At 34.5% G+C, this 24,695-nt stretch overlaps 2 protein-coding genes and 1 long non-coding RNA gene across 3 annotated transcripts; all 3 read left to right on the top strand.

Moving 5' to 3' along the window:
* The first annotated feature begins 4,006 nt into the window (after positions 1–4,006).
* Positions 4,007–6,163, top strand: LOC110806157 (uncharacterized). Its single transcript, XM_022011788.2, has one exon. The coding sequence runs from the start codon at positions 4,007–4,009 to the stop codon at positions 6,161–6,163; it is 2,157 nt and encodes a 718-aa protein (XP_021867480.2).
* Positions 6,164–6,686: 523 nt separating this feature from the next.
* LOC130461070 (uncharacterized) lies at positions 6,687–9,794 on the top strand. Its single transcript, XR_008921395.1, has 2 exons — positions 6,687–6,814; positions 6,901–9,794. It is a non-coding gene; the product is annotated as an uncharacterized lncRNA (long non-coding RNA).
* Positions 9,795–15,844: 6,050 nt separating this feature from the next.
* Positions 15,845–18,474, top strand: LOC110806158 (probable WRKY transcription factor 70). Its single transcript, XM_022011790.2, has 3 exons — positions 15,845–16,330; positions 16,737–16,841; positions 17,603–18,474. Exons 1-3 carry the CDS (start codon positions 15,966–15,968, stop codon positions 18,159–18,161), a joined length of 1,029 nt encoding a protein of 342 aa, XP_021867482.1. The 5' UTR covers positions 15,845–15,965; the 3' UTR covers positions 18,162–18,474.
* Positions 18,475–24,695: the final 6,221 nt, after the last annotated feature.

The following is a 24,695-nucleotide window of genomic DNA, read 5'->3' as shown; positions in this document are numbered from 1 at the left end:
CATCAAATTTCTTCATTTCTCATTGCGTGGCGGCCAATTAAGACCCCCTTAACTCTTAATTTATTATTAACAACTTGAACCCCTTAACTTAAGTCCTTCATTTGTAGATAAGATTACTTGACATTGTATATACCATTATACCTACCTTTGAACCCCTTTCAACTATATACCGTTGTTCAATTAAAAATAGATCGATCTAGTACATTCCTAAAGTTATAAGTAGACCTGGTCTATGAACATGGTAATATAGTGTATATGCTTAGGATGTCAGTGGGGCGGGTTTCACGGGAGACCCGTCTCGCATCCGCCCCAAGTAGGCGGGGATGGAGGATGAATTTTGGGTGATGGGGCAGGTGTGGATTTTGTGTTGAACCCGCCCCATCCCCACTTGCCCCGCTTCACACCCGCCATAGGCGCGGGGGTGAGTTTAGATTTATTTCCATAGTTAGTTGATAATATGAATTGATGTGAGATTTTTAAGTTTTTTGTATGAATTTTTTTTGTTATGACGAGTATTTTTTCCAATTACATATGTTACTTTAGTCATAAGGTATTTTTTATTTAAAGTTTACTTTCATTACTCCGTATATATGAAAAATGTTTGCTAAATAAGAAAAATTAGGCGGATATTGACACGGGTATGGGGCGGGGATAAGATGGGGATGGATACCCAGTTGGGTGGTGGGGCGGGGATGAATTTTCGTTTATACCCGTTAGGGCGGGGATGAGGATGAATTTTGTACTCGCCATGGGTGATGGGGCGGGGATGGGGATGAAAAATTTTAGGTGGGGATGGGGATGGGGATGGAGAGACCTACATTCGCATCCGCCCCGCCCCATCAAGGTAATACATGCATTTATGTTTATAAATGGAAAGCTCAACGAAAGGCCAAACCACCATCTTATTTACGGAGTATCATACGAGTGGCAATAAAGAATACGTTTGTATTGGTTCCTTTTTCTAAAGCATTAAAACTTTGGCTACTCCGTATATTATTGATACTCCCTTCGTATTTTAAAAAGAGATTCACTTTTTTTAAACGGCCATATTTTAAAGAGAGATATACTTTTCTTTTTTGCATGTTTTGGTCTCCACTTCCCACTATATTAATATTTCTCTCTTTCTTGTGGTCCCCCCACTTACTCACATCATCTTTTAACTACGGAGTATATAATAAATATTTCACCCACTACCCCACTTTCATCTTATTTTAATACATTCAACTCACTCTCTTAAAACCGTGTGTCGGTCAAAGTATATCTCCTTTAAAATACGGAGGGAGTAATAAAGAGTACATTTATACCGGTTTCTTTCTCTAAAGCATTAAAAGTTTGACGGACCTTGATTGAAATAATAAAATTCACGTGATATCTTCCCCTCAAAAATAATTTTATTTTTAAAAAATGTAATGCATCATCAAATTGTTTAAAAGGTACCTCGATATAATGTAAAAATCGTTTATTTTTTAGTGATTAAATTTTTCTTTTTAATAAAAAAATTATCTCCATAAAATCCTTTAGAAAGTTTACCCATCAAATATTATTTCATAATACAAAAAGTTAATTAGAATATGTTAAAAGTTACCCCGGTATACAATAAATTTATTGTGCATCATTTATACGCAAAACCTTTTACTTATTTATGAAATATTAAAACTAAATCGAGTTATTTGTTTCATAGCTAGGGGCACAAAAAAAAGTCAATATCGTTTATTCCCTTATGAAATATAGATACAATGGTTATTTTATAGCAAGGAGATGAGGAACTTTACTACGAGTTTTGGTTTAGTCTTTCACAACTCTTCGCGAGTTGGTAAAAAGTTCGTCTTTTCTGATGTCCGATGGGTACACGAAAGTGACAAAGTTGGCCGCAGGTGTTGAACGATATACTCTACACAAATTTGGGCTCCGAATTTCCGATGCCAAAACGGCAAAACCAAAGATAATGGCAAAAAAAAAGGATTATTTTTGTATCAGAGTAACGTCAAAAAAATAAGGAGTTTTTTTTTTTTTTTTTTTTTTTTTTTTTTTTTTTTTTTTGACAGCTGAGACAGAAGAAAACAGACTACTTGCCCTTCCTCTCACGTTGAGCGAGGATATGGGCTTTACTAACTTGAGTTCTGCTTACCTTAATGCATACAAAATAATCAAGGTTCTTCGCTACTAGTCTAATGTCCTCTATAATAGGTACTATATTAACGACTGCTTTGGAAGGGTTCTTGATTGCTTGAACTGCCTCCAAACAATCCGATTTGACCACAACATTACTTGCGAAAGAAGCTGCAAGACGAGTGCCCCAAAGGATGGCTTGACACTCTGCTTGGAGAGGTGAAAGGGCAAATATTTTGGTTGCACCACTCAGTCGAGGCTCTTGATCTGTGTCCTCCTCCCACCCTACTGCCGCTTGCCATTGATTGCAGTTACCCTTACTGGAGGCCTTCCACGCTGCATCAACAACTAGACATATGAATCCTTCCGTTGAACATCGACCATATTTGAAGATAGTGATTCCCTTAGTAATTGCAGGCAATGACACCTCCCTTTCATCCTTCTGTCTTGCTGCTAGCAGTTTCTGGGCTTGGGTCCATTGATGAACGTGTGACTGTGCAAGGTGAAGAATCCTCTCCGGGCTTACACTCACGTTTCTAAAGATGATTTCATTTCTGTGTAGCCAAATTGACCACAAAATTGAGATAAATTGAAGGAGTCTTGAGTCCTCCTCACCATCTTGGTTGAAAAACAAATTCAGAAAATTCATTATCCAATCTTCCACACCTATATCCATTTGGGTATACGAGATTATACCCAACCAGCTACTTTTCCAGACCATTTGTGACACTGGGCATAGTCGAAAAATGTGGTTTTGCGTCTCAACCTCAGTCCAACAAAATAACACCAATAGAATACTCCCTAGGTTGTGAGTTGTGACGTTGAAAATGTGTTCGTGACTAGTTTTAGTAAGTAGCCACGATCTTATCGGCTGAAATTAGTAATATTAGTACTAATCCGTATTTAGTTTTGGTTATTTTGTACATAATTGTGCATGTTCTGGTTTATCATTCAAATTATATACAAGTATAAATAATTAATATCACGGAGTATTTTGTATTAAAATACTACGCATTTACCTAAAAAATAATATTTCATAAAATAAGAATATGTACGGGTAGCCCTACCGGTATGCCGGTAGGACAACCCATAACAGCTGTAACATAGACATATACTCACAAGAAGCACCAAAGGTGCAGTCGGCATCCAGGGTTTACAAACCCAGTCGGCAGTTCTCTGACATCATCTGCCTATCAGAGCCGAAAGGGAGGATCCGGAACCAACGGGTAATAACCCGGGTCCTCCGTACAAATAACCCGTCTATATATACGGACCCCCATCAATGCCAAAGGTACGCAATTCCAATCCAATCATTCTTATGAGCATTTATTACAGAGCTATCAGCATAATCTGACTTAAGCATCGGAGGGGTAATTCTCGGATCACCCCCGAGGCTAGTTAACGGCTTCACTGTGCAGGATCCAGTCAGCAACCTCAGTCGGGAGTCAGTCATCCTTTTCCTGTTCCGAGTCCGCCGCCGGAACAATTGGCGCTAGAAGGAGGGGACCCCCACTTGTAAGCAGAACCCACAGCCAGGCAAAACAAAAAAAAAAAAAAAAAAAAAAAAAAAAAAAAAAAAAGAAATCAATCATAATCATCACCCTTGAAAATGGAGAGTACGCAGTCAGATTCGTATAAGAGAAGCAAAAAGCAGGCCTCGAAAGCAACCCCACAGAGTACGCACACGACAAAAACAACAACCCCATTGAAACCCACGCTATTCTCGGCAGAACCAATAATAACACCCGTCAATGACCAACCCACCCCCCAGCTAGGGAGCCAGTCGGTCGTCAGCAAAACTACGACTGCAGCAACACCCTTGCATGTTCTGGGATACTCAGTCGAGGACGACGACTCAGAAGGAGAGCCCAAAAGCCCAGCCCAGGATGATACGCAAATGCCGTCTGAACTCGCCGGTCAGTTCTCGGAGGAACAGTTGGCTACAGCAAGAGCGGTGATGGCCGCGTTGTCGGCCTTGAAGCCAGCAAGAAAGGCAAACACAGAACCTGTACCCAGGACAGTCATACACCAGACTGCAGAAACACCAGTCGGCGAAAAACGGAAGAGATTGCCGATAAGAAACCTATTCGGAGAACAGATCCTAGTGCAACAAGAACAACACCCAAATACAAACCAGGCGATTGCTCTGCGCAGTCGGCCGGAACCCATGGTCATCGAAGAGACAAGAGAAGCACCCCAGAGATACGCGTCGCGCCGTTACACCATCCAACCTGCAAACTCCCCCCTGTGCGCGGACATTCTGGAGGAACCAATGGAGAAATTGAAGTTCCCACTCTGCAAGTACGACGGATCCACAGATCCGGAGGTCCACTGCAACACATTCGAGCAACATATGATGTTGTATACAGATTCCGACGCCATGTGGTGCAAGATATTTCCCTCAACGCTGCTGGGAGTGGCATCCGGCTGGTATAAGGGACTACCAAAGGGGTCGGTATATAATTACCGACAGTTAGAAACAGAGTTCATGCTACGGTTCATCAGCCGGCAGCAGAGAAAGAAAACGTCGGGAGAGCTGATGGCAGTCACCCAGAGAAGCGGAGAATCCTTAAGAGATTACCTCACCAGATTCAACAACGAGTCCACCAGCATACCAAATTTGCAGCAAGAGATAGCTGTGGTGGCCCTGATGAGAGGAATGAACCATTGCGAGTTCAAAAAATACTTGGGAAGAAAATCCTTCACCGATTTGGGAAGCGCACTGATAAAGGCCCACGAATACATCAAAAGCGACGAGCTGATGACAATCCCAAATCACTATCAGTCGGCACAGACCAGAAATGCCGCACCAAGGCCGGTTCAGCCGGCGCAGCAGAATCAGAACAGGGGGTTCAGAAAGGATGAACAGAGGAAAGACCCAAGAGGGAGGGATTACCAGAAACAATCAACCAGCATATACCCCACATTCCACGAATACACTCCATTGAACGCCCCAAGAGCCGCAATTTACAATGTCAACAAGAACGAAAACTGGAAGAGGCCTCCACCAATGAGCGACAAACCCCGACCACAGTCGAAGTACTGTGCATTCCATGATGACTGTGGACACTATACGGAAAACTGCAGAGATTTGAAGGATAACATCGAGGATATGATCAGGAGAGGCTATCTGACACAATATAAAGCCCGACAGAACAACAACAACCAACAGAATAGCAATTGGCAAAGCAATAACACAAACAACAGATTACCATCCACCCAAACACCGCTCCGAATAGAGCAGAAAGCACCAGAAACCAGTCGGAATGGGGAGGCTAGAAACAGTGGCCAGAAGGGGCCGACAGTATGGGTCATATCTGGAGGACCGTGCCATGGAGGAACAATCAGTGGAGCCGGCAGAAGTCTGGGCGAACACCGCCACCTGGTAAACTACCACAGCACCATAAAATGGCCGGCAACCCAAGTCATGCCAAATATTTCATTCACCCCAGACGACTGTCGCGGAATTATATACCCTCACGACGATCCACTGGTTTTGGGCCTCGAAATAGCAAACTTCCCAGTGAAACGAATACTGGTGGATGGAGGGAGTTCAGCGAACATTATCTTTTGGGAAGCCTTCGTTCAGCTGAAAATAGACGAGACAGAACTCACACGAGTCAACTATCCTGTGATAGGATTCTCCGGAGCCACAGTCTTCCCGGAAGGTAGCATCAGGCTACCAGTGCAGATTGGAGAAGGTAGAGCCGCAAGGGACCTAATGGTAGACTTCTTAGTAATCAAAGTGCCTGCTGCATACAACGTAATAGTGGGCCGGCCATTCATCCACGATGCACAAGCAGTGGTATCAACATACCATCTAACTATGATATACATGTCTAACTTTGAGAAGGCCGAAAGAATCCGAGGCAGTCAAGATTCAGCAAGATCATGCTACTTGACGGCATTAAAAACACCAGGCCGACTGACCCCATCCAGGAATATAGCGAGAGAGGCAGCAACGAAAAGACCGGCAAAGGGTCAAGCCCCAAGATTGGGGGGCGAGTCATCTCTTTTGCCCAAGAAGGAGAAAAGGCAGAAAATGGCTATGTGAGATGGAAAATGGCTCTTAGCTAGCTTAAATAATTCGTTGCCAGTAGCTTACAAGAAAAACTAAATAAAAATCCCGAGATGCGCCCCTTACGCACTTATGACGTTTAGAAATAGCGTCAGCAATTACTCGTCATCAACGTGACTAAATACTCACCTATACAAGCTCACTCTCTTATATCTGGCGCGTGACGTTTACTCTCCTGAGCTAAAGCTACTCCATCAGAATCTATCTCTATTCGACTTTTAATTTACTATTGTATTTTTAATTAACCATCTCTATCATAGGAACTAGGAAGGACGTAACGAAAGGGATGCAACTTTTTATATATATATATATATATATATATATATATATAGGGGAGGGATCCGGTGAAAATAGGTCCCTATGTGAGTATACTAGTATATATGAGAATGAATCTAATCCGTAGGATTAGATGAAATTCAAGGGCTAAGATTAACCTCCCACCTACCAAAGTAATAAAAGGCAGACATTTCACTTTCTAAAGCTATTATTAGATGTTCACTCTCTCTCTCTAAAATTCAACCTTCTTCATCTCCCTCTCACCATTTTCTCTCTCCGAAAAAAACAGTCACTGAAGCTTAAAAAAATGTCGATGAAGCTTCAATTCACTCGATTATTCGCTGATTTCAGGTAGTTTCTTGTCGAATTCTTCTATATTTCTTCTCTTCTTCTACAATTTTCGCCACTTTTGACCTAATTTTTTGAATTCCTATAAGATTGAAGATGAAGGAAGTAGAAAAATACAAAAAATAAGCCGAAAAAAAACCTACGAAGGAATAAGGTAAACAACAATACACAAATCTTGCACTATTTTTCTTGTTTTTAGACCTTAATTTGAGTAATCAATTGACCGAATGTTCTGTTTTTTGATTTATTTTTTCTGAAAATTTTTATGCTTATTTTCTGAATGTTTTTGTTATTATTTTCTGAATCCATAATTAGTTTGTTCTGAATTTTTGTGAATTTATGAATTATTAGGTTATTAATTAATTTATGATTTTTTGAATTAATTTGTGAAAATTTTCTTTATTTTCTTATTTGCTTATTGTATGAATTAATTCATGATGTTCTAAAACTTATAGTTATATGTTCTGAATGTTTAAATAGACAAAATTCAAATGCCGGATATGACATTAAACGCACCCAAACATCAGAGCCACAATGCACATGTAGTCGTCCTATTTTCGAACAAGCACTTCTGAAAGACGTACTTGTAAATGTTAGGTAATATTTTATAATCTCAATTCGTTAGAACATGAAGGTTCAACATTTAGAACATGAAGGTTCGTTGTTTAGAACAAAATTCTTTAATGTTTAGAACATGGAAGTTACTTATAGTGATGGTTGAAGTATTGAGAAATGGAAGATATTGGAAGATATTGTATTGAGAACAAATTTCTTTAATGTTTAGAACATGGAAGTTACTTATAGTGATCTCACTATATTTTCCATATTTGAACCTTATGTGTGACTGTGTAACATCAAATCAACAAATATTGGCTTGAATTTAAATTTGGTTATTTGATGTTTGCGCTTTTATATAAGTTGAAGTTTCATCGTCTTGGTATATGTATGTACTTATAATGAAAACATTGTAATTTAATCAGGAATCATGTGCTTAATACTACCGAGTTTCTTGGATTTACTTTTCTCTTTCTGATTATGGTGAATATAATGATATTACTCTGCTACAGAACTAACAAATTTCAATTTATCCTCCTAAAGCTGATTCAAAATTACTTCCTAGCTTTTTGTATCTAATTTTTATGCATAGGGATATACTTTATAAGTTTTGTCAAGAATTTTACTTCATTCAGTAACCAAAAACGTACAACTAATCATACACATTCTCTGTTAACTTTAGCATTTTGATAATTTCCCTAGAAAATACTGAAAAGGAATTAAGGAATAACCAGATCTTGTGTCATAAGAGTTGTGGACAAGATTGAAAGTTGGTCACACACAGGAACATGAATAAATAGTAGTCTAGAGACGCTTAATTCAACTTATCAAGTTATTCTTAAATATAAACTGGACCTTTTGTAGCAAAGGAATAATTTTTTTCCGAAGAAGAAAACTTTTGTGATGTATCTTCATATTTTCTTAACCAAATTTCAATTTCAAAACCTATCTTATATGTTGGTTTGGTTGGCTAGAAGAATTTGAGCCTCTTTCGCTTTATAAAAAGGGGCAATCATTGTTGTCTAAACTCTAAACACACTTATCAATCACAATTCTAATTTTTTTTACTTGTTGTATTCGAAAGTTGGAAGCTGTCTATTTTATCTCTTTGTTAACCCTCCTTTTTTCCACTATCCAAATGGAAAATTAAAACCTATGGGTTCTGTAGTTGCTAAGATTATGAACCTTCATTTCTTAATATGTTGATTTCGTATTGAAGTTGCTAAAGTGTTTTTTCTTCTTCTTTTCAAGTCTTCTAAGTCCCGTGAAAGCATATAGTCAATTGGTAAATGTTGTCCTTATGGGAAAGTGATTGACATTCTTTGGGTCATATGAAGTGGGCATGCAAAAAAAAAAAAAAAAGTGTGTTCCTCGATGAAAATAGAAACAGATTTGGACTGAAATTCTTTTGAAATATATAATTTGTCTCAAGAACATGCGTTTTACCTGAATATCTTGAAATGGTTATAGGAAATAATAATATGAGCACATATGCAAACATATTTGTGTTGGTTCATGGAAGCATTTATGTTGGTCTTAGAATACCATATCAACCAGTGCCCAATGGTATGCCCTTCCATAATTTATATACAATTCCAGGAGTGACTTTGTTTCTTGCTTTGTATCCTTCTGTGTTGATTGATATATCTCCTTCTAATTTGAACATGTAGCTTAACTGATTAGAACATGTAGCTTAACTGATTAGAACATATAGCTGAACTGATTAGAACATGTAGCTTAACTAATTAGAACATTTAGGAATAAAGTACATAACATATTGCTTCACTTGTTAGAACATATAAGTTTAATTGTTAGAACATATTAAGTTTAATTGTTAGAACATATAGCTTCTCTTGTTAGAACATATTGCTTCACTAGTTAGAACATATAGTACATTGGTTAGAACATATAACATATGTTTTTTTTAATATAATATGTACATATTTAAAACATAACTAAATTTATTTCATATGTTGCGAGGAAACCGAAGCTCACCTCGATAAAGAAATTGATCTCATCAAAGGGGGACAAGGCCTGCTGATGTGCAACATAATGTGGAACCAATTGTTGAGCACGATATTAAGGAAGTGGACCAGAAACATTGAAAACCAAGGAAACATGTTGAAAAGATGAAAGAGAGGACAAAAAGTATTGTTAGAGATGTCAAGAAGCACAAGACTATAGTTGAGGTGCGTTCAGGGCCACAAGACTGTGTAGAAGTGGATAAAAAATCAAGACTGGTGGAGAAAGCTAGACTCTTGAGTATTGTACATGTTACTTGCATGTGTTTGTGCGCTCTTTCATGTGTACTTGTGTAAATTCAGAACATTAAGTTCGAGAATGCAAAACATTTAGCTTAGGAATGCAGAACATTTAGTTTGGAACTCAAAACATCTAGTTTTAGAATTCAGAACATTTAGTTTGGGAATTCAGAACATCTACTTTGTGAATTCAGAACATCTACTTTATAAATTCAGAACATATGCTATTTTATTGTTTCTAATATTCAAAATCTAATTCATTGCAGTTTGAGAAAATGAAGAGATATTGTGGCAAGATATTGGCGCACAAGGAAAATGATGAACATCATGATTTCAAAGTCAAGGAAATGGGAAATAAAGATTCAAATTTAACGAGATCATAGTGCCTTTGTAACATCAATGTTACGTTGAATTTCTTGTAAATACTTTATGTTGAATTCGTAAAATTAGTAAACCGACAATTTCGATATTGGTTGGTTTTGATCAACTTGTAATAGATTATTTTTCTTAAAGTTTTAACCTTGTTTGAAGTTTAATTTGACGAATACTTATGATGTGATATGCTAATGAATCTATTAAAAATAAGTCAAATACTTCACAAATATATTAGCTAAACCATGTTCAAATGATTGGTAAAGAAATATATTCTATTTTTCTATGTAGAACAAAATATGCAAAAATTTAGAACATTATCAACAATATGTAGAAAAAAGGTGTTTAATTGTAGAACATGATCAACAAAACCAATATACGATTAGAATAAAACATATAACATTTATATAACAATTCGAACCGTAACATTGTCCATCCAGAATGATAACTAAAATGTAATACTAAAAACAAGATATAAAAAAATGATGTAACAAAGAGTGTAACGTTAGATAATTTTTTTAAAAAAATGTAACAAATAAATCATCAACTCTAGTTGCACGACACTGAAATCAAGTATTGTTTGAAGAAACTGATTCGATGACAAAGTCCTGAAAATAACAAAAGAGATTTAGTGTTAAGACAACTAAAAACGAATAATATAAGTAATATACAAATTAGAACATTCTGTACATTTTTTAGAACATGATGCATATTATTTAGAACAATATGCATATTATATTGTATAAAACACAATAGAGATCTAGTTTCTTAGAACATGTTGTGTATTCTTTAGAACAACACGGTGAACATTTATTCAGAACATGAAAGAAATAAAATAGAAATCTAATTATTCAAATTACGTTATAACAAGTTATAACTTACAAGTTCACTTCACTTTTTTTCGCGAATTTTCGGATCATGGTAACCAAACTTAACAACTAGACACATTTGAATTAGAACAACTTGCAAGTTGTTCATTATTTACAACGGATTCTACAAAAGAAAGAAAAAAATAATTCAGAACATGTATAATACTAACATATAGAACATATGAATACAAGTTCAGAACATGAAAAACAATTATTCAGAACATCAGACACTATTATTCAGAACAACAAAAGCAATTATTCAGAACAAGAAGAACAATTATTCAGTACATTTAAAACAATTATTCGGAACACAATGCCAATTATTCAGAACATTAAACCTCGGACGTATTAATAACAAAACTGATCAGATTCAATGAATGATGATACCGGAGTATGATGAACTTCTAATTCCATAACTCGAACAGATAGAATAATCATCAATCTGAAATTAAAAAACAAAAAAAACACAACAATGTTCAATATACGAAGTCGAATCAAAGAACAACATACTTGATCATCGAACATTTAAATTCGAACAGAATTTCAAACAATAGACTTTCACAAACATGATAGAATCTGAATATAAACACAACTTAAGAACGAAATTGAATCAAAATACAAAAAATCGCTCCAAAATAAAATTCAGTTCAACAAAATTGGGCCAAAAATCACAAGAATAATTACATAATCATGAAAATAAAAATTGGTATCATACCTTTAAACAAGCAAAATCTGGAAATTCTATGATTATATTCGAGAATTTGATTGAAATCGCAGCGAATTAAACTGAAATTGAAGCGAAAATCGACCTTGAATGAGCTCTCTAATGGCAGCAAAGTGAAGAGAGAGAAGAGAGAGAAAACAAAGGTTAGAGAGAGAAAAAATTATGCGTGAAAATGGAAGGAAATGGTTGGGTTATTCTTCAATGAATTTACAAAAAGGTCATTACTAATCCCTCGATTCTGAGTTGTTAGATTATAAAAGATCAAAAGGCCAAGATTTATTCTCACATAAGATTGTGTTCTCACATAAAAGGGGTGTTCTCACATGAGCCTTCCTCTCTCTCTCTCTCTCTCTCTCTCTCTATATATATATATATATATATATATATATATATATATATATATATTTAAGGTAAAAATTAGTTCATTGATAAAATAGTCATACGACATTTACAATAGAAATCAAAACTAACAAATGCAAAACAATTTGGATCAAACAAAATTCTAATCCGGCAAAACCACGATCGTTGTAGATGAGATCTGACAATGATGAATACCCTCTTTCACATCGCTGTTTGATACAGCCTTCACGAGGGGGGTCTTTCGATCTGTTGTAACTTTGGTATAATACGAAGTATTATGCACTGTCTAAACTTTTAAATGAATATATTCACTACAAGAATTTGTATCTTTAACGACAACCTAATTACGACGGGTCAAAAATCCCGTCGCAAAAGCCTTTTGCGACGGGGTTAACAACCAAACAATGACGGGAATAACCGTCGTAAATGTCTTTTACGACGGGTTTACGACGAATTTACGACGGGATTTCTATTAACGACGGCCCCCTTTTATGACGGGTTCGCGACAGGAAATCCCGTCGTTAATCAACGATTATTGGCCTTTCGCGACGGGATTTCCCGTCGTTAATAGAACAAAATTTCTTGTAGTGATTAAATGAACAATTTTTAAAATATTCTCTTTGTTTTTTTTTTACTTGTCGCTTTGATTATCCTTTATGAAATACTACTTTAATTAACCTTTTTGAAGTAAAATAATTATCGCTTTTAGAATATAAGTACGGATTCTACTTTGATAACTTATGTTATTGCACAAAAATAATACTTAGTTATTATTATTATAAGATGGAGCGGGGAATATAAAACATGTTAAATACGTAGTATGGAGAAATTAGAATATATCCAAAAGAAATTTAAGACGAATAGTATTTCGATAAATATAAAGGGGAGAGCATTTGGAGAGCATTTGGAGTGCCACGTAGGATTGTCCGGTCACATAATCAAATATTAATTTTATTTTAAATGATAAATAATGAGATAAAATTGAATATAATAGGATCGAGTCAAATACTGGTAAAAGACAATAAGAGATAATTTTGCAAGGAGTCTAAATAATAAATAAATACTTAGTAAAAGATAATAATAGATAAATTTTATTAGGAGTTAACTACATGTTCTATATAATAATACAGCTACATTACAAAAAATAAAAACATTAACGAAAGACTATTTATGACGGGCTTAAATCACGTGTCGTGTTTTAAGTGAAATATTCTTCGACAGATATATCTAATTACTGACATGATCGATATATGTGACGAGGTAGCTAGTCAATTATGACGACCCAACCCCCTTAATATATTGTTTCGTACATCGCACAGGCATAATTCTAATTTTAATGAATTGAAACTAATTAATGCCTGATTTCTTTTATTCATAGCACTCTATTTTTTTTACACAAACTCATAGCACTCTAAAATTAAACTATTATAGCTATTTCAATTGAGATTTGGTACTAGTAATTGATCAAGAAAGATCTAAAACATCATTCTTAAAGCCATTAAGTAGTCCCGGAGTATTATACTTCGTATTTAAGCTAACAAAAAAAATCCTCTTGTCAAAAAAAAAAAAAAAAAAAAGCTAACAAAAAAAAGCGGTAGCAACCTATACTTTTGACAAATTCTCTCTCTCTAACCCTATTTGTTTCTTTTATTAAAGTCAAAATGTTGGGGTCTACCCTACCTAATACTTTTTTTTTTGATAAACAAATTAATTCATTGATAAAAAGTCATACGACATCTATATAAAGATATAAATCTAACAAATACATAACAATCGGATCAAATAAAAACTTCCTTTCACCATAGCTACGATCGTAGTATATCAAACATTCTGTATACCCTCTTTTATATCGCTGTGATTTACAACCTTCATTGACGAGGGGGTCTATAGATCTGTTGTAGCCGTGACAAATATGATTTCCGTCTGATTTGTCTGATTGTAGTCGAAAGATTGACATCCTCTTCGATCCCGCATAAATCTTTACCAAAGAAACAACCTGAACTAAACTAAACACACAAAACTTAACTAAAAACAAACCCACCATAGGGGTACTTACTACACCGAAACAACCAAACCCACCATAGGGGTACTTACCACACTGAAACTATATAGTTTTATTGAAATCTAACGCAAAAACACAACGAAATTGAAAGAGAAGGGGCGGAAATAACCAAATTTCCGAAGAAAATTGGCTATTTCCGCCCTAGAAAAACCTAATTTTTGTAAACCCTAAAAAGAGAGAGAAAAAGGGAGAGAGGGGAGAAGCGGCTCTCAAACACTGTATTTCCCGGGGAATTGACTAACCCACCTTCTTTTACCCTACCTAATACTTCGTACTCCCTCCGTTCCTAAATAAGTGTCCAGTTCCTATAAATAGCGTTCCCTTATAAGTGTCCAGTTTCCATTTTTGGACATACACTTTTCCCACTTTTCCACACACTTTTCCCACTTTTCTAAAAATCATTATTACTTTTTCTTACACATTTTACACTTTTTCCACTTTTCAATCACCACATCCACTTTTATTTATACTTTATCAATAAACAATTATCTACTTTTTCCTTTCCCAAAAAAAAAAACATTCTCAATCATTACCTCTTACACACAATTCAGTTTTATTAAATCCCGCGTAAATGTCCGAAGTGGACACTTATTTAGGAACGGAGGGAGTACAATTTTCCCCATCCGCTTAACAGTTATCGGTTACCCTTTCCGTTGTATTTTATTCTTTACTTAATTCGAGTGTTTTTCTTTAATATTTACGTTTGAAATATTTCATTTTATATTGTAGTAACATAAATGGATAGTTCTGCTCCTAATATTCTGTCAAATTTTTTGCCAATTAATTATTTTAATGAGTCAAATTCATTTTTCAATAAATCTCTTAAACTTTCTCAGCGAAAAGTAAATAAAACATTCTTATTGGTTGTTAGATTTTTTTAGTGGATTTAAGTCTTTTTTTTGTTTGTTTATTAAAGAATAAAAAGAAAAGACAATACATGTCATATATTGGATACAATTGAAAACATTATTGATGAATGTAATTGTTTAAATAAAATTATAAAAATCTATACCCACGTTAATTAGTTGGTAAATCGTGTGTATCATATCAAATATAGAATTTAAAATGGGATGGAGGGATATGAATTATGTTTGTCTAAAAAAAATTCTTTCGTTCTAAAAGCATTTGCTCCTTATAAAATGAAAATTGCACACAAACTAAGGAAAATGCATACAATTAGGCAACATTGGCTTTGTACTCTTCAAAATTCTAGAACTAAGGTCAGAATAGTCAATTTAGTCCTTCAGACGGAGTACTAACTAAATGTAGGTACTATGTATTTTCCAATTCACAAATTCTTATTTACATGAGGTGTACGATAAATATTGTACACCGAAGTTAAAGTTGGCGTAAAATGCTTAAAAGTCACCATTATATATGTAAAAGTTATCTACTTTTTAGTAATAAATTTTTTTATTTTAATCAAAAATATTTATTTAAAATCACTAATAATGTATAAAATTAATCATTTAACACGTTAAAATGTTTATCTACTAACTTTTTTTTTAATAGTATAAAATTTAGAGAAAACTGAGTAAAGTTAGAGAAAACTGAATTAAAGTTATGTTGGTGCACAATAAATTTATTATACAAGAATAAAACAAGCAAGGCACACATCAGCCTTTTAATATCTCGAAAAACGACAGAAAAGGCATACGTTTTGTAGCGCGTGGTGCTTGAAAATGGTTAAGGTAAACCCCCATGTTAGAGGACTGAATTTTCTGTCAAGGTTCCTTCCCTTTTCCCTTGAATTTGCTTCACTCAAAAATTAAATTAATAATTAATTAATTACATAATCTAATCAAATGCCCTTTTCTCTCCCCTTTGTCCATATATAAACCTACTGAGACCCTTCTCACCTTATCTCCCTACCACTTCACTTTAAAAAAAAATAAAACAGAGAATCAAACAAGAAATAAATCTTGAATTTTTCCAATTTTGTACAAAAAACATGCAAGTAATTAGCAAAGTTGAGCAACCAATTTCACCTAAAAACGATCTGATGGAAAATATCAGCAATCATTTGGAAAGAGGTCAAGAATCTGCTCATCAGATTAGAAGCTTCATTAATGAACGGCTAGGATTGAAAGCTGAAGATCGTGATGCTCTTGATCGTCATTCTTTGATGACTTTGAACTCTTTTCAAACTGTTCTTTCTATGCTCAAAGCCTCTGGTTTTGATCAGGATGAAAACTTCATGATCAACAATAATAAGCGTAAGGTTGATGTTCTTGAATGTCTTGATCAGTGTAAGTCTGAGGAAATTAGTGGAGGATCATGTCTTTCTAAGGAAAAGAGAGGATGCTATAAGAGAAGGTAAATTCACCATCTTCTCCAACCTCATTTTCTTTTAGTCCGACAAATACATTTTATTTTATTATTGCAAATCAAGGTCCGCCCTTACAAGATAATTCATCATGTGAGGAATATGGTAGCGAGAAAAGAAAAAGAAAAAGAAAAAGAAATAATGTCAACTTTAAGGGGTGTTTTGGTCATTTAATGATGGAGTAGTAGTATGATTAAATGGGTATTTATTGGCCAATGATGAATGAACAATATCTTGGGACAATTTGACATTTATTATTTGGAGGTTTCTAACTTAAATGTTTTATTCTTATTACAAAAAATGTAACCAATCATTTCTATGAATTACACACACAAAAAAAAAAGAGTTATAATTTGAATAAGGGAATAACTTTATTGTCGTTGTGGTGATATGCAGGAAGAGTGGCCAATCCTGGACTACGGAGGTTACCAATCTAACCGATGATGGACATGCTTGGAGGAAATATGGGCAGAAAGGAATTCTCAATACTGATTACCCAAGGTATTTATTTTTAATAATCTTTTAAGTATCCCTAATTAGGATTAATAACCATGTATGTATCTTTATTTGGTTAAAGTCACGGGGGTTAGATTCAAAATGTCGGACATATTCCGTCTATATCACGATCTTTTACCTATGTAACAAGTACAGAATTTGTATGTTTGTGGTCGATTGCTGGTCCCATTTACATTAACACACTGATAATAAAGACAATACTTTCTGTTGATTTGTGCAGAATTATCATATTAATTATGAGCTTACTTAATTGATTCCATTTGCAATTGGAACAATTGGAATCTCCCATTACTTTAGTACTAGAATCTAAATAAATTTATATTTCATTTGTTGTTCCCTTTCAATAATGATATGAGTTGTCCATGTATATACTACCTTTTATAAAATTGGATCAAACTTCACTAACTTGTTACTACGTATTTGAGTTTTAGCCACTTGTCCAAATTGACTAATTAAAGATACTAATTTTTAAAATATGTACATCTATCGAATTGATGGGCGATCTATGTATATCTATAGAGCAACCTATCAATTATAGTTCCAGCCCTAATTAATTAGACATATTAATTCTTTATATATTTTATTTCCCTATTGAGAATATGCTAAATTGAGATCCATACAACTATCAAACTCTATGTATTCAGTTTTGTTGATAGTGGCAATTTAATAATCTTACTACTACTACTACTACGTATAATTGATTATTAATTATTAATTATTAATTGAATTGAACATTGTTGATGCAGGAATTACTATAGGTGCACACACAAGCATGATCAAGGTTGCCAAGCAACCAAACATGTCCAACAAATATCAGAAAATCCAATAAAATACAAGCTGATATACCAAGGTGAACACACATGCAAAAACCTCCACAAAACCCCATCAATTATATTGGATGAGTCCCCTGAAGAAAACTCCTCATTTTACCTAAGTTTTCAGACAAACAATTTCCCACTAGCCAAACGTGCCCTTAACCCTTCCTTGTTCCCTACATCAGCTTTCAATGCTACTACCAGTTCTTCTATGATTAAACAAGAGTACACTCCCATCAAGGTCGATTCGCCGCCGCCGGTATACAACCAGTATTCATCATCCTCTGATAATTGTCCACCATCATCCTCAGATATAACAAGCATAGGGTTACCATCAACCCCTGTTTCAGAGCAGGGTGATGTCATCTCTTCAGCTGAGATTTACTCCTCTACGCCAAGCCCCTACGAAAGGGATGATGATTTGTTCAGCTTATTGTTACCTTCGGATCATCAATATGCTAGTCTTGATGATTTCTGGGAAACTTTGTGAACCATCATTCAAACTTTTACCACTAGATTTTGTGTGGACATATGTAAATTAACATTAACCCACATTTTTCATATATTTAGCTAGGATTAATTACTTTTACCTAGCTACATAAATTTTTTTTTCCCTTTTTTTTTCACCATGTATATGATCTAAGAATTAAGGAGTGGAGAAAAATAAGGAGTGTTTGGCACTGAATTGCATGTGCTAGTACTCCTAGTAGCTAGTGTAAGCTAGATAAATTTTTGTTTACATGTTGGTACGTTGCATCAATAGTACGTGTAAAATTAATTAAATTTGTGATCATTTCTCTAAATATTATTGCACTTAATTAGCTTGTTGAAATTCAAGGTCTCTGAAACTCGATCAAACGTTTTTAATATTGATCTATACCTAACTAGGCTTAGCTTCATACAAATGTATATTTTAACTCGCACAAATTTGAATTGAAAATTAGTGCTTGGGCGAATTCAAAAGCTACTTCGAATAGGTATTTTAATAAGACATAGGAAAATTGTTTCGGCATTACCCGTGTTACTTAGACCCTGTTCGGCAAAATTAGCGGTAGCGGTTAGCAGTTGAATAGCGGGTAGCGATTGAGTAGGGTAGCGGTGAATGGTAGCGGGTAACGGTTAGCTGTCAAAGTATCGGCTAACTGATATGTGTGTTCGGTAAAAGTAGCGGTTGATATTCTAAAATAAAATAAAAGGTAGAATATTATTTAAAACTTTATTACGTAGTATATAAATTTGTCAAAAGTTACCCGGTACCTTAAAAGCTACTAATTTTCATGTTTGACAAAAGCTACCCAAACGCTACCTCTACCGCTAACCGCTACCTAAACAACTACCTTATCAAGCACTTACAAATTTTACAAGTAGCGTCTTAACTAGGTCAAAACGCTATCTGGTACCTCAAATGTTACTGCCGAACACGCAACATCTTGCTTGTGAGGACAACGTTGTACTATTGAATACCTGAGCACCAAGCAAGACATGGACCATTTATCCACAGAAACCAAAAAAATTATTAGAAAAAAAAAGTCCCAGGTGAGCTTATTATAGTGGGCGGCTGTTAGGAATACATGAATAAAAATTAAGACAAACAATAACAAACAAAACCAATTCCCAAATCTATTCGTCATGTAATTTGTTACATTACAAGTAGGGCATGACATATATACTTGGTATAAACCATCCGTGATCCGTTTCTAACTGCTAGTTTTGCATTTCCTTGAGCAAAACACAAAAGTATATTGCAACGGTCTCCCTAATGGGCCTAATCTTTAGGAGGGATAAAAAAAATCATAACTTCAAATACTTGTTGTAGACGTGTAGTACATATGTCGTGCATGTACCTCACACAACACAGTGACACACAACGCAAATTAGCACATGTATACGTTATGGAACATGTAATTCTTCTAAAGATGGCTGTGACTCTGTGAGGCAAGTGAGATTGGGCTTCGGGTCGAGCCCATAAGTCTAAATGGGCACGGCCCCACAAATCCCACCCTGTACAAGGTCGTGCCTGGCCGGAAGCTTTAAGATAAGATCCAGGCCTACGAGCCGTCATACCTAAGTCAAATTTTACTAAATTTAGTGTGTTTTGTCGGGTTGTATCGTGCCGTGTCTTGGGTATTTTTTCAAAAAATTACGGCCAGGCCCAACCCATAACCCACGACTTCGTGCTCGTACTGGGCCGTGCTTTTTTCGTGCTCGTGCCGTGTCGGGCCTCGGGTCGGCACAATTCACAACTTCTTCCATTCCTTTTCAGTTTTCAATTAATTGTCGCTTTAACCAACTTTTTTTCATTCCCTTTTAATTGTCACTAGACTACTAGAATTTGGGTCATTAATTAATGAGAACCCAATAATGACGAGCCAAAAATCTCGTCGCAAAAGACTTTTTGCGACGGAGCTAACACCCGAATAAAGACGAGAGTAACCGTCACAAATGCCTTTTACGACACGATAATGACGGGATCTTCCATCAATTACGACCCCCCCTTCATGATAGGTTCGCGACAGGGAAACCCATTACTATTGGTCTTTAATAAGGGGATTTCCCGTCGTTAATGGTACAATTTCTTGTAGTGACTTTTCGATTATCAATGTTAATTCCACTTTGATAAATTAAGTTACCAATTGTCTGTTGGTCCAGTGGTGTTTGGGGCTGAACTTGTTAGAGAGGACCCGTGTTCGATCCCCCGCCACACAATTGGGAGGGAAATGAAACATATTCACCCAGAACTCGCCCAGAATCCGAACTAGCCTTAAAGATGAACCGGGTACGCTAACACCAAAAAATAAATTAAGTTACTCCAGTAATTAAAAAGAAAAGGAGAAAGTAGATCATTATTATAAAATAAAGTGAAAAATAGCTTAAGAATATGGGGAAGTTAAAGTATCCCCGAGAGAATTTAACTAATTACAACACGCTGAATTTATTAATTTCACCACTAAATCAAGTGCATGTATGTTTCATTTAGATAAACTAGTACAGGTGCGTTCTGTTCAACTTAAAAAAATAAGTTTTAAGTTCAATAAGTTCAGATAAGTTACAATTAAAGTTTCAATAATTAAGTTCAGATAAGTTCCAATAAGTTCCATTATTATTATTAGTATTATTAATTTATTATTATTTATTTATATTTATTATATTTATTTATTTTTATTTTTTACTCCCTTCGTCCCACATTACCTCTTTACATTTATTTTTGCACAAAGTGTTAAGTGGTTGTTTGGTTATTAATTGTTATTTTATTTAAAAAGTAGATGTGATATGAGTTAGTGGTGTATTTTTTTAATTGAATGAGAGAGGGTGTGAGGACAAAACTTTTTTTTAGTGGAAAGAGAGAGATACAATATAATAATTGTGGGGTCATTCCTAATATAGAAGTGTAACAAGTAATCTGGGACGGACGAAAAAGGAAAGTGTAACAAGTAATGTGGGGCGGAGGGAGTATTAATTATTATTATTATTATTATTATTATTAATTATTATTATTATTATTAATTATTATTGATTATTTAATACTTATTATTTATTATTACTCCATATTATTTATTACTTATTACTTATTATTTAATATTTAATATTTAATATTTTATATTTAATATTAAATATTAATTATTAATTATTATCATTATTATTATCATTATTATTAATAAAAAACATCAATAAATTCAAATAAGTTCAGATAAGTTCCATAAATTCCAATATGTTCAGATAAGTTTAGGTCAAATAAGTTGAACAAAACGCAGCCTACGTAATATGGAGTATGTAGGAGTAATTGAGTAAATTTCCTTGGTACATACTAGTCTACTGCGTACTACAGTAAGTACTAACTAATCTTACACCAAATTAACCAAACAACACTTGAAAGTCTATCTTTATGGACATATGGTACGTTCTTTCTTATTATATGACTTTTTTGAAAACCAAAACAAGGTAGCTAATAGCTATAATTAATCAAATTAAATTCCTTGTTTAGCTTTAGTATTAATAAAATATTTCACAATATGATTAGCTTCTTATAGAAACTCAATTAGGGGTCCACCGATCCCCCAAAAGAAAAATTGGAAAAAATAAATTATAGTTGAGAGCTAAAAGACCAGTTATAATGTAGGACTGATCTCTCAGGTTATACTACACATAAGAAAGCGCGTACACTATGGGGATAATCGTAAGAGACCATTCTTTTAAAACAACTGGTCTCGTAGAGTTTTGAATATTTGGTGGATAATCCTAAGAGACCACTATTTAGAAATAATCGGTCTCTTAGAATGTCGAATTAAGCACACAGTCTGTTAATTATTATTTCACCACGCATATGAAACAAGTAGAGAATAATTGTAATAATTTTGTAGGTGTTTGATTGTAATATGAATATTTATTAATTTTAGGACTGTACATTTTTTTTACTAATATATTGTGTTTTGTGGAAGATTATCACACACAACGTAACACACTAAAAATCTTGGATACGCCACTGCCGACACCCCGAAAAAAAAATCCTGGCTCTGCCACTGACTACCCTATACTTTACTTTATGAGCTAGCTAGTGGGACCAATTACAATATACGAAGTATATTTTTAAATTGCTAAAATTGTAATTAATTAGATAAATTATACATACTCAAATTAAAATCCAAATGGTCGTGCAACTATAACCAAATCCTAGGTCTGTCCCTGGCCGTGTCGGTCTAGTTTTATGCGTGAACTACAAAGAAGCAACTAAGATATATAATTGGACAAAAAATCCATGTCGAATATTTACGTAATGTTTTGTTATGCTGCCCCTTCAAAAAGAGTTGTTTCGTTATGTCAATGTACTGAATAGTTTATTACATGTCCTAAACTCCTAATGATACTTGTTTTGTGGAATTGAAGGGAGTGGGACTGTTATTATTCTGGTAATATAATGCGGTATGTGCTAAGAAATGGCGAGGTAGTTTCATGGACAATGCTTAGGTAAAGTGAAAGGTATGAAAAAGTTGTCCTAAAACAAATACTTGATGCAATATAAGACATGGAAAATGAAATTGAGTGTGACAGTCGCGCGTCGCTATTAGAATAAATGCCAACGTACAAAGGTATAAATAAAGGGGTCGTCTAGTTGCTTATGTGTTAAAAGTATATAAACTTTGATTTTAAATTCTCACTATTATATGCGTAGTACAACAAAACAATATTATGTAGAATCGTGTTAGATTCGTCTTGTTATTTATTTTCAAAATATCTACTTTTATTATTTTTCATACACGAAATTGGATATATTAGTGGTTTTATATTGTATTGGAGTCCGTGGAAATAGTGAATTAATGTAAAGAATTTTCAGGAGTGACATTTTGAATTTTCTAGGAAAAAGTTTATCATGTGTAATTATTTTCTATAAAATAGGAGACATAGTTTGATTGAAGATCGATGAGAAGTAAATTTTCATAGAAAGTTTCACTTACCTATGAACACCCAATAATCAATTCCTCCATTTTTATGTTTTATATCAATCAAACAATACCAAAATTATTCAATCTCCTATTTTCTAGAAGGTCATATATTTTTCATAATTTCATGTCAATCAAATAACACCTAAATTCATCATTACCTATTTGTTCATATTAGAAGTTACTTGGAACCATCCAATTATGAATTATGAATGGATGAGTGTGAGATATTTTGGAGGGAAAGGGGCCATTTATTGTGAAAATTTCATAATTTTATCTTGTATATGTCAGAGGAATTGGGCCCCTTTCGGCCTTTGCCCCGGCCCTTTGGGTGAAAATACCTTAAAAGTAGTCCAGGAGACCTAAAAGTTTGACAAAAAGTAGTCCAGGAGACCTAAAAGTTTGACAAAATTTTATTTATTTATCTTTTTCTTTTTAAAAAAAAGAAAATTGTTTTCAGACTTTTCTTTGATTATCAAGTTTGTTAATTGAAACTGCAAAAACTAAGATGTGAAATGGCCAAAAATTAGTAAGTCATTTTGTATAAGATAGTGAGACAGAGGGTAATTAAAAGTGTAAGTGTAAAAGAAAAGTGAGAAATAATTAGAGGTTGTGTTGGATGGTAAGAACTAGTGACGATTCTATGTTGGTGTAGGGTAAGTGAAGGAACAAGACTTTCAAATTGCAGATAAAATTTAATTAGTTATGTAAATATAAACAAAAACATAACTAAAGCAGTGATTAAGATGTTGTTGGTAAATTGGGACAAAGCAAATAATAATTCTTTGACCCATTAAGCCATTTGATCTCCCCCAACTTGGGCCAACTGAGTAATACTTGGTTCAGGTTTGTAAGATGCTCTTGCACACCATGTGTACTCCTATCACTATCCATTTTCCCCCAACTTGTTACAACTGAGTAATACTTGGTTCAGTTATGGGACGATTAGCATTAATTTGTCGGGACAACTAACGTTGTGGTACTAAATTAAGTGCCTATCCGAGTCCTGACTCCTGAGTCCCGACTCCTGAGCATCACGCAAGCTAAGACATGGACCATCTATCACTGTACGTATCCACGGATCAAGCTCTATAACATCACTTTTTCCCTTTAGATCGATATCATACTCAGGCAGCTCATTTCCCAAATCTATCCGTCACTTAGAATTCAATGACTAAAGTTAGAGACAATTATCCCATTATTTACTTTACAACTAGGGCATGACGTGTACATATATCTACAAAATATAAACATCCCAACCGTAGTAATTCTTTTTAACATAAACTCGGGTGTATAGTCTGTATTATGCAGTTACGAAAAACCAATTAATTAAACACATCACGTATATGCATGATTGTCGGTCTGTTATTGATAGAGTATAAAACTAATCTTCAGCTTCAACCATCAGCTTAAGTTTTTGGTTGAGTTGGTCCTTTGACATGGTATCAGAGCCAGCGTGACGCAAAGGTTACGGGTTCAAATCTCATGCATCCACCCCTCATTTCAAAAGGAAATATTTCGCGCTGGGTATGAGGAAGCCTATGCTACATCTACACTTCAAGCCCTTAGCTTAAACTTTTGGTTGAATT

The sequence above is a fragment of the Spinacia oleracea genome, chromosome 5 (genome assembly GCF_020520425.1).
Source record: "Spinacia oleracea cultivar Varoflay chromosome 5, BTI_SOV_V1, whole genome shotgun sequence".
In the NCBI taxonomy this organism is placed as follows: domain Eukaryota; kingdom Viridiplantae; phylum Streptophyta; class Magnoliopsida; order Caryophyllales; family Amaranthaceae; genus Spinacia; species Spinacia oleracea.
This window is presented reverse-complemented; position numbering and strand designations above follow the sequence as displayed.

What these genes read in the sequence shown, in the direction of transcription:
- LOC110806158 (XM_022011790.2), top strand. Translation starts at nt 15,966, where the DNA reads ATGCAAGTAATTAGCAAAGTTGAGCAACCAATTTCACCTAAAAACGAT. An exon ending in AGAGGATGCTATAAGAGAAG is followed by an intron (nt 16,331 to 16,736) that starts GTAAATTCACCA and finishes GGTGATATGCAG; the next exon opens with GAAGAGTGGCCAATCCTGGA. An exon ending in CTCAATACTGATTACCCAAG is followed by an intron (nt 16,842 to 17,602) that starts GTATTTATTTTT and finishes TTGTTGATGCAG; the next exon opens with GAATTACTATAGGTGCACAC.
- LOC110806157 (XM_022011788.2), top strand. Translation starts at nt 4,007, where the DNA reads ATGCCGTCTGAACTCGCCGGTCAGTTCTCGGAGGAACAGTTGGCTACA.